At 42.9% G+C, this 14,715-nt stretch overlaps 1 protein-coding gene across 2 annotated transcripts in view; it reads right to left on the bottom strand.

The window, feature by feature from the left end:
- Positions 1-14,715, bottom strand: part of LOC105695933 (probable G-protein coupled receptor CG31760) — a 140,523-nt gene that overhangs the window by 14,684 nt on the left and 111,124 nt on the right. For both annotated transcript variants that reach the window (XM_023432538.1, XM_012418006.2), the window contains 3 exons: positions 8,015-8,083; positions 7,170-7,279; positions 523-737 (listed from right to left, as the gene is read on the bottom strand). In XM_023432538.1, coding sequence (XP_023288306.1) covers positions 523-737; positions 7,170-7,279; positions 8,015-8,083 — 394 coding nt within the window. The remainder of the gene's footprint in view (positions 1-522; positions 738-7,169; positions 7,280-8,014; positions 8,084-14,715) is intronic.

The following is a 14,715-nucleotide window of genomic DNA, read 5'->3' as shown; positions in this document are numbered from 1 at the left end:
ATCAGTTATTTCCAGGACATACGTCGCCAATAATTATGATCTTGGCGCAACGAAGTCTGCGAAGTATTTTACCAGCCATTTGTGAGGGATACACTTTTTACTTGTTGCGGTTAGCCGTGCGAGGTCTTTACGTATGCATGAAGTCGGAGATGCGGAATTACTCTAATCTTCTCGTAATTTATAGCTCCAAAAATGCATCGCATGTAGCGGCTGTAGGTGTAAGGAGACAACTGTGGGCTTGTTAATTAAAACATACTTCCGCGGGATAATTGCGAATTTTTAACAGGTACTTTCCACGATCATTTTGAATTATTTTATTTTTCGTAAGATATATTTTTATTATATTACTTCCTTTCATTATCTTCAGAAATCGCATGTATTTGTAAAAGAGAAATAATTACTTTGGGTACCTAGAGTGGTCGAAAGCAACGAAGACAGCTGTTTTCTAATTTCGAAATCCTTTAGCGGGTTTGAAATGTACGTAATTACGATTTAATGTCAGGAATTAGCAGAATCACTTACGAGTGGTGAAGCTGTGATCCCACCAATCGGTTCTGCAGAGATATGCCTTGAGATCGTCCGCCGTACGAGCGACGATGACGACCGGTGGGGCGACCAGGGTGCGAATCCCCAGGAAGACGCTGAATATCGTGACGATGATGCCCAGTCTCTTCAGCAGGTTCATATCGGTGATCTTGACAGCTTTGGCGGACTTGACGCGAAATATGACGGATATCCTGTAAAACGAAAAGACGAAAATAAAGAATCTTTCACTCTCAATGTCCACGCACGTAGCTTTCCCCTTGTTCCTCGCAAACCAAACCGTGGAAGCCTAGGAAGGAGTTCAACCCAGGAGATTTGGAAGCAAACTCGAAGACCAACGTACGTATCTTTCCCTACCCTATAAAATAACCCACGGTTCTTATTCGGAATTTTTTCTCCAACCCCTTCCGGCACGCGTCCTGGTCCGCAGGTGTAACAAGGGGGGCGCAGGCGAGAGACCATCCCTTGAAATAAGTCAACTGCTGCAAGTGAGCCGACTGATTACTCACACAATGGAAGAGGGCTCCTCCCCCCCTCGTCGAAATGGACCTTTAGGGGAAGAACGGACATTTCTTTCCGAGGACCGGAGGAAGGGAGGCACCCTTCTACGTACTCGGAATACGTTTCGTTTGCGAGCCAACGACTCGGAATATTGTGCGCGCACTTTGGCCGAGAACGCGTATGTGTCAAGGTACGCATACGTGCCTCGATGTACCTATACTCCGACGTACGTACCCCGATGATACCCGGACCCCCGTATACGTACTCCAGCGTGCGTACTCCTCGGCAAGTACGGAAGGTTGTACCCTCGCCGCGATCCCGGAGTCCCGGAAACGCGAATCTACATTCCAACGAGGCGCGGTCGACGTAATATGGAATTTAAGGCCGCCTCGAAGGTAAATTCCTCCCTGGCCGAGCTTCCGGATGCGCGACACTCGTGTATATCGCGTATATCGTTCGTACACGCGCGACAAGAGAGACCAAATCACCGGCTCTCCTGTACCGTGTTCTTTCTTTTCTCATTTTTTTATGCAATTAACTTCCCAGCGAGCTCCGGAGCGCATCGACGTTCCTTCTTTCTGTGCATTGCTCGCTGGCCGTTTAATTGAATAAGTACGCTCATACGCGTCAAACAAGTCGTCCGATTGTTCCGCCATGCGATGCGGATGAAAAATGATTGCACCGATTAATTATGATCGGCGAGTGAACGTCGGAGTAGAGGTTCGTTTTTATTCGCACGAATATAAATTAATTGCCTCTCTCCCTCTGATGGTAACGTTCAAGACAATAATGCGACATGTTTTTGCCTTTTTTGTTATAAACTAAGAATAATTCTTGATCGAAAGATGTTTCGAAAATACTGCAGAAATTGATCGTATTTTTTAAGAGCAGTGATTCCCGTAAATTTGAATATTATATTTCGACTCATTTAACTTGAAGGTAACGCATACCGACCGGATTTTAACGAGGCAGCGATCGTTGATTCCGAGGAGGGTGAGAGGATAAATTATATTTGGTATAATTATCCTCTATACATATATTTGATATCTTCATAAGGATCTACGTAAGATAATCGTCGCGGAGGTACTGGAAGTAACATAATTCTGCTCGATTGTAACATCAAGTTTGCAGATTTATATTGTAAAAAGCCAATATTTTGGAGATTAAATTTCTCTTCTGAATGCAGGTGTATCGTCTGCAGCGAATAATAAAAAAAAAGAGTTTATCCTCGATCCGACGGATTGATCCCTGCCTCGGCTTTTGGGGTACATTTCGATACTTTGTTCCAGCTCGAATAATTAGTTGGACGAGCGCAGCGAGTTAGACGAAATTATCCGTAATACGCTCGCCGACTGTTAATTCAACGGAAGTCCAAGAATCAAAGCGCACTTAGTAAAGCAATTAAGGCTTTGAGCCCTTCGAGCTTCGGTCTGCAATTCCCGGACGAATGTCTGTAACCCATTTCTTCCCGTTCATGCATCGGGATTAATTACGCTCGACAATTAATCCAGAAAATGTATATAATCGTTAACAATTTGTCAATTACTCCGTACGTACGAAATTTCACTTCGCAAAGAAGAGTAATATCTTCTATCCCATTTATCCATTAATGCCGATCTTACGTTCCTCTGTTTGTGCAAATTAAATTCCAGGTATATTTGTTCATACATGTTTATTTTTAACCGTAATTTGCGCAGAAATAACGAAAAACAAAGCATTTCTTCAACGCCCGTTTTCTAAATCACATTAATTTTAATCTTAGAACACGCACGAACAAAAACCGAGGAATCCGCATGCAGGTACAGATAACATTGTACGAGAAATGACTAAAGAGAGAATCACGTAATCACTTAATCGCTGACTCGCAATTTAATGCAAAAATAATTGCATAATTACATAAGTCTCAACTTATACGTACCTCGGTTTGAGCAAATGTAAGTACATTCATAAACGGTTAGCAAAGTGTTTAGGGTGCTTCCGATGGATCGGCGTTTACAGTGAATTACGTGCATAGGTATAGTAAATACCAAAATATAATGAAATGTCGGCAATTATCGTCGATGACGAGCTTCGTCGAGGGTGATAAAGAGAAGTACGGACGAACAAACGAGGAGTGGCGCGTACCCACCCCGACGGCGGCGACGGCGGCGACGGCGGCGACGGCGGCGTCACCGCAATGCACGAGTGTCCAAATCGAGAACCGCAGAACCACACGTGGAGGAGCGAGTGTACCGATTGTTCAATGAAATTCCCCTGCTCTACATTGTACATGGAAATGAAGTTGCCGGCCGCGTGTCCGCGGGGGTGGCTGTCACGGAATTTTGCGTTTCTCCCCAAAGCCGCGGCGACCACTTCCTAATTTACCCCATAAGTGTTACAGTAAAAGGTAACGATCTCTGTATCCCAAATTCCGGAAGACAACTAGTGATCGTCGAAACCAGGACACGATCAAAAACTAAAGCAACAGGTTCGTTTTTTCGTTCTATAGGTACAGGACACGTTTTCGGCCCGTTTTCGTGCTGCCCTGTCCCCGATGAATTTTCTTCGCACCTGCCATTGCTTCAATCCGACGAGGAAAGTTCTTCCCTTCAAATTGGTCTATCGAACGAGTCCGTATCCGCTCGTATCCGCTCGTACCTGCTCGTACCCGATCTATACACGAGGAAACCTTTCATGACCGCCAGTATACCGACGATGTTCCTTCAGCGGGATGGAGAAAACTTATACTGACAATGAGAAAATGTACTTGCTAAGTATAACCAATTTTCGAGCACTTTTGTTTCCGCAGGGCAGATTTTATAAAGTAATATGGTTAACGATAAACCGGTACTCTTTAATTTACCTTTTGATATAAGCTCGTCATGTACAATAGGGCTTTGTGTACCTACGACGAGTCCTTGTCAAGGGCTTACTTTTCAAACGACTTACCTATACTTTCATTCATTAACGTTTATATTGCAATTAATTATTGTTTCGACTGCTGTCATTTCCGTTTTTACTTTCCTTAATAGATACAAATTCTCATATCGTATTCGTGCGTGCGAATAAAACGATTCGAGAAGTTTTTAATTAAAATAAAATTAGCACGCTAGTAAAGGCACGTAATCCAATTTCTCTGCAAAAACAAACTTCGTGATTGACGAAGTATAGAATTTTTAGCGAAAAAGAACTACCAGAAGAGGGAGCATCTTTGCTCGTGGCCACATAAAACCGGCGATCCGTTAAATCCGAACAGCGTAAAAAAATGGATTTCCATGAAGTAATTCGATTAAACGTCCAGGAAAGTCCATCAATTTCGCGATATTGAATCAAATTGACCGAGGGACGAGCTCGGAGGGCACGAATTCTCCTAGGTGTTCACGTGACACCTGGCCAAGGATGAAAAGCGACCAACGCGGAAGGGATTTTGCGTAAAAAATGAATCAGGTATTTCAAACTAAATCCCAATTTCAAACGAGCGACGATTGCGCTGGAAGAGGTTCAATTGAAATATTGGCTGTAGCCTACAACCTGTGGAGAAAACTTGTGCCCAATTGATAACAACGTTGAGTACATTTGAAATGTACTTTTTATATATAATATATTTTTTAGTAGAATTACTCAAATTAAAAAAGAGTGGCGTATTAGTCTTGATATAAAATGAAAGAGTTAGATAAGACTTGGGTCTCGTCGAAGATAATTTAACAGAGAATGTGCGCCAGAAGCAAATGCCAAAGAGTAATGGCTTCGGGGACCAGGGTGCCTTGATGTGGCTCCGCTCTTCGGTAACCTTAATTATTTCGAGGATATCGACGGAGATTGGTTTTCCAAGGACCATTTTCCCGGAGATAAGGTCGACCGAGTTTCCAAAGGCAAAGAATACGTGACACGTATTCGACCGCAAACGAGATTCCTTCGTCTTGTCGGAAGACCCGGAACTCGTAGAAAAACAATGAACATTTGTTTGCAATACAATTTAAGTAAACCGAAACTACGTCATTGTGAAATGCTGATTAACCCTGGTACTCCGAAAATGTTATCACTCCCCGGTAGAAAGTACCTTCAAGAAAGAATGGAAGGATAAAAGAAGCAACATTGGTTTTTATTACCGAACAGAAGGATGTGAAACTTTCTGCATTCGTTTTTTCCCCTACATACACGATCGATTTACGTTAACCTCAGTTACGGATAACACGAGGGAGTTTTAAATATACTTAATTGAATTCCTGATGGAATTTGTATCGGTTCGCCGCCGAGGCATGGAAATGTTTTTGGCTGTTTCATAAATGGTTGAAAGTACAGACGGAGGTGGGGGAGTAAATGGAATCAGAAAAACCCCCAGAAAAAGGGTCTAAATTGAGCTGTGGAATTTTTTAATTTATTTGAGCGATGGAAATCTCCTTCCGTTTTCCTCTCCGTCTGATTTTTCGTTTGTTCATTTAAATGTGTAAATTTGCCCTGCTTTCAAATACGGAGCTATCAAGTGAAGTGACGACTGTATTGCGTGGAACTTTAATCGATTCACTGCTCATTTACATATCGAAGACCGTTAACACGTTGAGTGCGGCGTCGGTCCCTGGGGACCGACAGTGAACTTTCCGTCTGGGCGGCGTCGGTCCCTTGGGACTGACACGGCATCAAGAATCCTATATATAAAAAATTGTGCCGCCCAAACGGAAAGCTCAGCAAAATCGGTTCCGCGCTCAACGTGTTAAAATAGTTTCATGCCCCACAACACAATATGCGGTACAGTTTAAAATTTATTTAAAAATTGCTTATTCTTTTATTATCGAGGGAATGATACGTTGTACAATTATTCTGGGCGTTAGGTAAACTCATTTCTTGGTGCACAACAGAGTCGTAAAATTGGAATTAAGCAACAAAAATCGTTTACGAAACGCGATAGGCTCGAGTGATTTCATCGGGCGATTTTCGCGGCCTATTCTTCCCCAAAGCTGTAAACGGAACAACGGTATCTGTAAGAGCATCGTCCTTTATCGTGTTATTTATGCGCCATTACGCCGGTTATCCTGCATCCTGGGAGAATAGGGGACTTCGCGATCTTGTCGGTCGTTATCCTACCTTCAACTCTTCGACAAAGTTTTTCTTCCGTCATAAATTCTCACCATTTCGATTAGACGACTTTACGACGTGGAAAAATTACGTATTATCCTTGGCGACAACATTAATTTAGATAGTATCATTTCTGCGATAAAAGGGATATACATATACAACAAAAGATGCGGATAACAATGTTTGCTAGACGGACCCTGAACATGCTTCTAGAAATCTTTTTCGAGGGACCATTCTTAATTTCGGAGATAATTTTGAACTGCGCATTAAGGTAAAGAGTAAAGTTCCTTAGTTTTTCCCAATAACCGATTTGGGCGAATTTATATTGGTTCAGTTTATCAGATTCGAGCCATTGATACGCGACGATTAGTCCTAACTTTTTAATTAAACTTTGGCTAAAACTTTCATCCATCCGTGGCGTTCCGCTTTCATGGAAAAGTTCCGAAGAAATCGCGGATATTGGAAGTTTTCCTGGTCCCGAGTTCAACGGGGAAAAATTGGTGTTGGATGAAGCCTTTCCTGTAGTTTATCCTCTTAAATCATTTCATGTCCCGACCGTATATTTCAGCATTGCTGTAAAACCACCTTGCACGAATGTTACTTAACGGCTCTCCTAAACTATTTCATTCAATTGCTATTATCGTTCCATTTAAGCACAGCTGTGAATGAATTTTTCATTATTTAAAAAATTTCCCTTTCTAGGAAAAGAGTTAATTGTTATCGTTTAATCCCTACACCCCCCCGTCTATTGTTTTCATTTGTAGTGCATACCCACCGCCAATTAGATTACAGCCACGGATCAATCTGGATATAATTCAAACTTTTTAATTAACGTGTCATCGAAGCCTCCTCCGCCCCCTTCGCCCAGCTTCTCATTTTTGAACTTTCTAGCCCGGTGACAAACCTGACAATTTCGAAAAAGCTTCCAATCGGGTATGCGAACCCCGGTCGGGGTTGGAATAAACGTTGGAATTGATTTTTCCATCTTAAGTGACTTTCAGAGAAAACGACAGATTGAAGAAAAAATAGCTAAATCGGCTACCTGTTAAAATCTGAAAACGAGCAACACTTACCTCCAGGTTTTCAACATGAGGGCACCGTAGGTGAGAGAAAAGCCAATCTCTCGTAGCCATACTCGTACGGTGCAGGTGACGACGTTTGGTCGGGGGTACATGACGATGGTCTGTAACATCGAGGGAAAATCGATCGTTGGAGCATCAACAGGTGAGAGGGTGCGGAAAAGAGCTCGGGCCTTCACAGGCTTTAATCCCTAGGACACTTCCTCGTTCCTCGTTATTGTTTCCTCCCGGCATACGGCTATGCAAATCGGGAGCATCGCGTGTCGTTGGACGACTCCAAGGGAGTTAAGGGCTGGGTCGCGTTAACCCCTTTTCCTAGTTTTCCTAGGGACCGGAAGAAAGTGCAAGTCCACGCGTCAGGTGTAATTAGGAAGTGGAGACACGCGAGAGAGCGTCTACCCTCAGAGAAAAACCTAGTTAAATCAACTGTTTTTAACTTGTTTTCAGAGTTTAGGTAGGACTCAAATATTTTTTACAGTAAAACTAACTCATGTTCCGAACTACAAAGTATAGTCGATTAGTATAATCTTTTACTTTCTGAAAGTAATAAAATGAATAATTCTGTTTTTACTATAGCCCACGTATCAATTGAATCACAAACAAGTGTTAATGGTGTTAAATTGTTCAGTTTACCAGCTCTTTTGTTTTCAGTGCAGGGACTCGCGTCGTAATCGTTTAAGGGTAAATTGAGGCTCGTTTAGGATTACAGTTGTCTTTTGGAACGGAGGGTAGAAATCAAATCCCGTGAGTTCGCCCTCGATATCACGATCTCATTTTCGCGGAATTTTAACCCCGAATCAACTCCTTTACTTCTTGATGGAATCTCGACGAGTACTTACGGTGCAGTAGATGAAGAATGCACCCAGGGCAATTACGCGCAACAGCACTGGACTTGCTGCTCTGACCACCTGTAACGTGAAAAATGGTTTCTTTTTAATTACAAGACAGCTAAGTAATATAAATTGGATCAAGTCATTGAATTGAAAAAAATAATAACACATTTATCATGTAATTTAAATTTTTTATAATGCTAAGAACTTGATGCGTTGTATGTATTGTTGAATACGATAAAAGAGTATTTGCAAAATGGATATATCCTGCGTGCAATCGTAAAAAGAGTTCATCTGCCTCGATAAGCTTCGATTATTGAGGTACATACGCGGGGACGAATACCGCTCCTTATTTTCTTTCATCCGTTGTTAACCAAGTGTGGATCGTAAATGTTAATTTGTGTTATAAATTGGAGCTTTCAACGTGACAGTAGGACAGGGAATGATGTATCAGCCCGGACAGTTTCGCCGACAATCTCTGAGCATTTCGTCCGATATGCGACAATACAACGGGGATTACTTTTTGACAATTCAAAATGCTGACACATTCATATTTCACACAGTTTTTGAATCGAATGAGTGGTACTCCAAATAGCTCTTAGCATAAATGTATGTAATATCACTTATTCCAAGCATGAACACGCGGGACGCGAATCGTACGAAAATCCAAAGCTTCTTTTTCTTTCGGCAGAACGTTTGTTCAGTCCGGCGGCATATTTGCTTATCCCTTAGTTATCACATTGGGTACGGCGTATCCAAGATATTCCTATACGGTTGTATATTTTTACAGACTGAAACGGGGATGTATTTGGAGCCGTGAGGAGGATAACTGTCTGAACTAGAAATGATTCTTGGCAGAGAAATGTGTTTAAAATCACCGCACAAGAGTCATCGAAAGCTCCTGTCATAGTATGCCATACCTGCACGGAGAAACATAAAAGCCTTAAAGTTACATAAGTCTGTTGGGAATTTTTGTTCTCGGTACAGTTAAAAACTGTTCCATTAACGGATTAATTCAGTTAGCTTTACGTTCTTACATGAACAGTAAGCAGAAACATTTTTGCAAGAGTCATCTGTAATTACAGCTGAAAATGTATATTAATTGAGTAAGTGATTCAGTATTGAACAATTAATGATTTACCAAAAAAGAACAAAATCAAGTATCAACGAAATTAAGATAGCTTCGGAATCACTCGGGGGTTAGGAAGAACTCTGGGTCAATTATTTCGGTCTTTGTTCCAGGGATTTTCCCGGTGAAAGAGACGAGAGGGCGTTCGAGCGGTCCGATGCACAAAACGCGATTCTACTTTGTGTGTCGTCTCTTCTTTTCTACGCTTCTCCCATTGCCCGAGGTTCGTGCACGCGCGAGCGGTGCGCCTAGATTGCTACCCTCTTTGTCCACGATTGCGACTTCTTCCCTTGGGAGAAAAGGCGGCCCGGGAACGCTTTCCCTGGCTTTTCAGGGCGGGCGTTCATCCGCACGCGGCGCGATGCGGCAACCGGCGAGCGGGCTCGTGAAATGGCTCGGAGAGCTTTCGTGCTTTCGTCCCCTTCCGAGATTTGGCAGCGAAAACCTGGCCGCGACGGCGATGCATCAAAGTCGAGTGCACCGCACGGGAGAAACGGTCCGATTAATGGCCCAAGCGGGACTTCCGCGCGTACTGCGCATCGCGGAAAACCGAGGGGGCAAGAACTCCACGTTTTTCTGGAGATCCCACTTCGGGGTAACCTTCGAGGAACTTACGAACTGCCATTTACTTCGAGAGCACGGTAACGAGCGAATATTACCGTAGACATCCTGGGATTAAGGTAGAAAATATTGCTTTTCGGCGATTGCCAAAGAATTTTCGACATCGGGTAGGGTGGGGTAAGTGTGCGCGTTTGTGAAAAAAAGAGGAATGTTTAGAAAAATCAACTAATACTCCTGGTTTATAATTTTACATGACAGATTTCTGAACAATTTCGAAAAAAATTCAATTTTTGGATTCACCGTCAGGTCGCGCCAGCACTTGTCAGGCAAGTAAAAGCTGGATTTCCGGTTGGCAGAGACGATGAAAAATAGGATACGTAACTCGGGAGTTCACTTTTTTCAGGTCGCAAACTCATCCTCGTCCGGAGGCGCCTACTTTGCTCCCTGGATACATAATGTACCGTTTCATCCTCCCTGCAAATCTGAAATTCGGCTTTTAAGTGCCTGTCGAGTGTTGACGCTATTTGCCGATATCGCAGTAAACCGAAAAACCGAGAAATGGAACTTTATGAAAATCTTTACAAATTTGTTATAAACAATTACAAACCATTAATTTGTACGAGGTATTTGTAAATAAGAACACCTCACTTACCACCTCGTCGATCCCAAGAAATTCATACACCACCAACTATCCCAATACTTTCTTTCCTGAATTCTACTTTTATGCTGGCGGAAAATGACTATAATACTTTCCTCCCTCGGAAGGTAAAGTGTGACGTAGCACGTAATAAGTAACTTTCGTCACGCTTGCTAGGCACTGAAAGTGCAACTTTCGGTGGAGGGAGTGTCGAATCATTCGAACACGATCGAAACGCTGCGACCATTTTCACGACCTAACGATCCTCAACGCGCCTCAAAATGTTTCACTCAAAAAGTTGAAAAATGCTTTCGGAGAGACCGCGAAGTTGACTTCAGTGATGCATTTCGATCGGGACCGAGTTGACCCAACGAAATTAGGAGATTCCAGGGTTGTAACGATGGAGTAGCTTCGGTAGTTTCGACCGGATCGGTACACAACTGAATCACGAAGAGTCGTGGGACGAATGTTAAAGGGCGGGTTGCTATCTACATCAAGGATAGAGTTTGCAGGCATAGAGCCCTGCAATCGAGCGGAAATGAACGAGGCCACCGGGGAATGAGGGAGCATCGAGGTTCGATCCTTCGTAAACTTGGAAATTTTAATCCCCTTCCCATCCCTCTGGCTCTACCTATCCCTAGTCAAGATCACGTCCTAGAATTACGATCTCTCGATCTAACTTGGAGGCTGGCGAAACCGCATGTACGCTAAACCTTAACAAGGAAACGAAAATTGCTCGTAGGGACAGGTAATCCCCGCTTGTTACCAATCTCATACTCATTATTAGAAAAATGTTTAGCCACTTGGCTATAATGAAGACCAATTCAACACTTGTCGACTTTTTCGACTTACTATTGTACACGTTATCAAATTCACATTTATAAAATTCGTTCCTCTAATACAGAGGAAAAACTACAGGGTGTATTTAATTATGGTGTACCAATAGCACAGTCAACTCCACGACGGTGACTCGTGACCGTCACTGAGCTTTCCATTTACGTCAAGAAGGTCACCGGTGACCCACATATGTTTTAATAGATACAATTAATAAATTAACCGAATTTACCTGTGAGTGAAATTTTACTGCAATTTTATGAAGCATTCTTCCAAAGAGATCATAATCCAGTACTTTCTTCGGTGTACCGATGTCGATACAAGATTTCAAAGATTTAGATCTTTTCTCGAGCGTGACTCTGCGGCTAGCTTCACCTGTTTCTAATTCATTGAAAGTGTGCCGTAACGATAGACTTAGGGGGTCTAACCAATCAGAACTTACCCAATGTTTTAATTGGGAGGGATTAATCGCTTCACAAAAGGCGCTTCATACAATTACAATAGAACTTGACTTACATGTAAGGGGCTGTTGAGGCGGTGCCCCTATCCTCACGTAACAGCTAGACCTTATCAGGTGGGGGTCGCTGTCAGAGTCAATGACTGCCTCCAGTGACAGGCCATTCAAATTCACCTTCTTCTACGTCTTTTGGCCTCAGGCCATGACCGCGCCACATCGGCTTTTGTGCTGCTCTTTTGGGTTAAGGGAACCTGGGTTCTTTGGATCGTTAGGACGCTTTGATGCCACGTGTCCGTGTTCATCGCACGAGAAGCATTTTACTCCCTTAGACCTGCTGGAACAATCTCGACTCAAATGCTTCCTGTCGTCACAGTTATAGCAATACTTACCTTGTTCGTATACAAATGGTCGGAAACCACGGCAAGGTTTTCCGCTTCCTGTCTGCTTCTGTTTATGGCTATTGGTGGGCGATTTGTTACTCGCGTGCGACTCATAGAAGCTGAAGTTTTTCCTGCGTTCCTTCCTTGTCGATGCTCCGTAAAGTATGGATTTGTTTACTTCGCTGTCCGATACGCCGTCGATGATGTATTGAATTTTCGCTTCCACCTCGATGTCGACATGGCTAACTACTTCCAATACACGCGAAATGTATTCCTCAAACGTCTCACTGAATTTCATCTTCACCGAACTAAGCTCTCGATACACCTGCTTACTATTAACCCACTTTGAGAATTCTCCGGCTAGGGAATTCTTTAAGTTTTTACCCGAATTCGCATGACACTCGAAGCTAGCATACAGTTTCGCGGACCCCTTTGAGAATTTTTCAGCGTAGGTTACCTATCGTACTTCGGACCAGGGGTAAAGGTCTTTTTTAGCCATCAGTAGAAGTTTTGTGTGCCGCATGACCGACGTTTTTTTACGAAGCTCCACTTAAGTGGCTTCGGCCAGTCCGACGCTTTTTTACGAGGCGTCACTATAGCGGCCTTCCTCGTTTCTATGTATTCAAAACGACAAATGAATATCGTATTCATATAAAATATTAGCACTTCACGGCCGAGCTATCCGTACAGGTGGTACATCTCCACGTTCACCCCGCACCGTCAGTTAAAGGGTTAACTCGGTTAAGGGCTCTACACGTGTTCATTTTTTTGCAACAGAGTCCCCACCATTTTTTTAGACAGTCATATTGTCTCATAGATGAGTCGCTCAGCGAGGCCAGCATTATATCGGTTTCTTCTTCCGATACCGATCTTCGTTTAAATCCTTCCCCGATAAGATTCCCGCAATCAGGGTAATTTATTTTCAAAGTTGATGAGGTGCTTTATCAAAATATCGTAATAGCTTTTTATCAAGATTGAAAAACATTTGTTTCAATTTCAATAAAGACATATAGATCAGAAACCGTGGCTGAGCCGGCCTGTATAATACAAATAAGATTCCTCTCGCTTTCTCGAAACTAATTTTTTATAAGATGCGGAGTATAATACAAAAAAGAGAAATGCGTGAAAGAAGTATCGATTCCATTTAGTATTGAAGGCATTGACCGCGAAAGAGTTAGGGTTCTTTTACCATCCTTCCGAATTCCGACTACCTTAAAGAACGCACTGTTGCGCCTCAAAGCAAGGGGAGCCGTTTGAATTCGTAACTAATGATGGTTCGCTCTAAGGATTACGATTATGCTCCGAACTGGAGCCTGGGTCTCAGTCTGAGAACCTAAATCTCACCGAAGTGGAAGCCTTCGCGAGCTTCAAGCCCGGAGGTGTTCGCTAAAGATGATTCGTTTGCCCAGCATGCTTCTGGATGAACTTGTAACCAAGGATGGATCGCTGCGAGGATTACGCCGAAAGTCTAGAGCTCAGTCGAAGTTCGAGTTTAAATCTTAGACTATCAGCCTTTACAGTTACATGCTCTAAGGTGCTCGCATAGGGTCAGTCACAGGCATTTAATGCTCCCGCATTGAGCGTTAATAAATGATACATGATGACTATGAGCTTCGAGACCCTCTGTATACAAATTCCAGAGTAGAGATACTTTGATGAATTTATTGTGTCTGCATGAGCACATTCAAGCTTTTCGCTTACATTTTTCCATAACGCTGTCGTATTGTAACGTAATAACGAAATTTCTCCCCTCATGCCCGCACTCAACTCGCACTACAGTGTAATCTCAAACATGTTAAGCGTTCCATGCATTTCTATACTTTAGACATAGAGACGACGAGCACGGGTCTAATCAGTTTTGACAAATGAAGTGGCATCCATCCGTCTCTCCGAAACTTTGTATGCCGTGATTAATATTCCAGCAGTGCAATTGTTCAATTAGATATGAAGTTAGCGGTGTACGTTCAATATAATCGTAATATTAAATTGCTCGAGTCGTCCTGGAACCCGCGATTCTTTGTGAGTCCAGACATGTGGCCACTTGGCTAAGGGTAAACGGCACCTTGGGTGTTATTTTCTTTCTTTCAAGCCCGCGTCCACTTTCCGTTCATTTCTTTCATACCTCGTAACTCTTCGCTTTCCTGCCACGTACTTATCATAATCTAAACTCAAACTTCTAAACATCAATCCGTCCGCATCGAGCAGTTTCTATCGCTCTAGCCCTTTATTCCTTCCTTTCTTAGAACTCCTGGCCCTAAAGTCCATTTTTACATTCCCCACCTAAGCCTCCTTAACCACGCTAACGTTTCCCCTTCTCTCTACCCACTAATCAATCGCCTTAATTTGTTAATGCAACTCCACTTTCTCTGGACCTATCCGCGTAGTTCTTTTTAAAAAACTCCGCCTTCGAAGACAGCATCCGGAGATCCACCGTACCAATGCTCATTCGAACGATCGGACTCTCAATATCTCCCGCGATAACAACTATGTCACCGGTATCCTCCGCTCAATCGCTACGTTGCCTTAGCAATCTCTAAGTCCACTCGTGCTAGTGGCTTGCTCAATCGCGATCGTTAATAGGAGCATCGCACAAATCAATCACTTGAGTTATTAACTTCGCTCTGTTTTTTTTTGTCCTTAAAACCTATTTTATCGTTAAAGACTATTGGTATTAATAAACTTTAAGTCCCGTTAAGCATTCCGCACCTGGCA

This window comes from Orussus abietinus, unplaced genomic scaffold (assembly GCF_000612105.2).
Source record: "Orussus abietinus isolate OABI.00-Male unplaced genomic scaffold, Oabi_2.0 scaffold67, whole genome shotgun sequence".
In the NCBI taxonomy this organism is placed as follows: domain Eukaryota; kingdom Metazoa; phylum Arthropoda; class Insecta; order Hymenoptera; family Orussidae; genus Orussus; species Orussus abietinus.
This window is presented reverse-complemented; position numbering and strand designations above follow the sequence as displayed.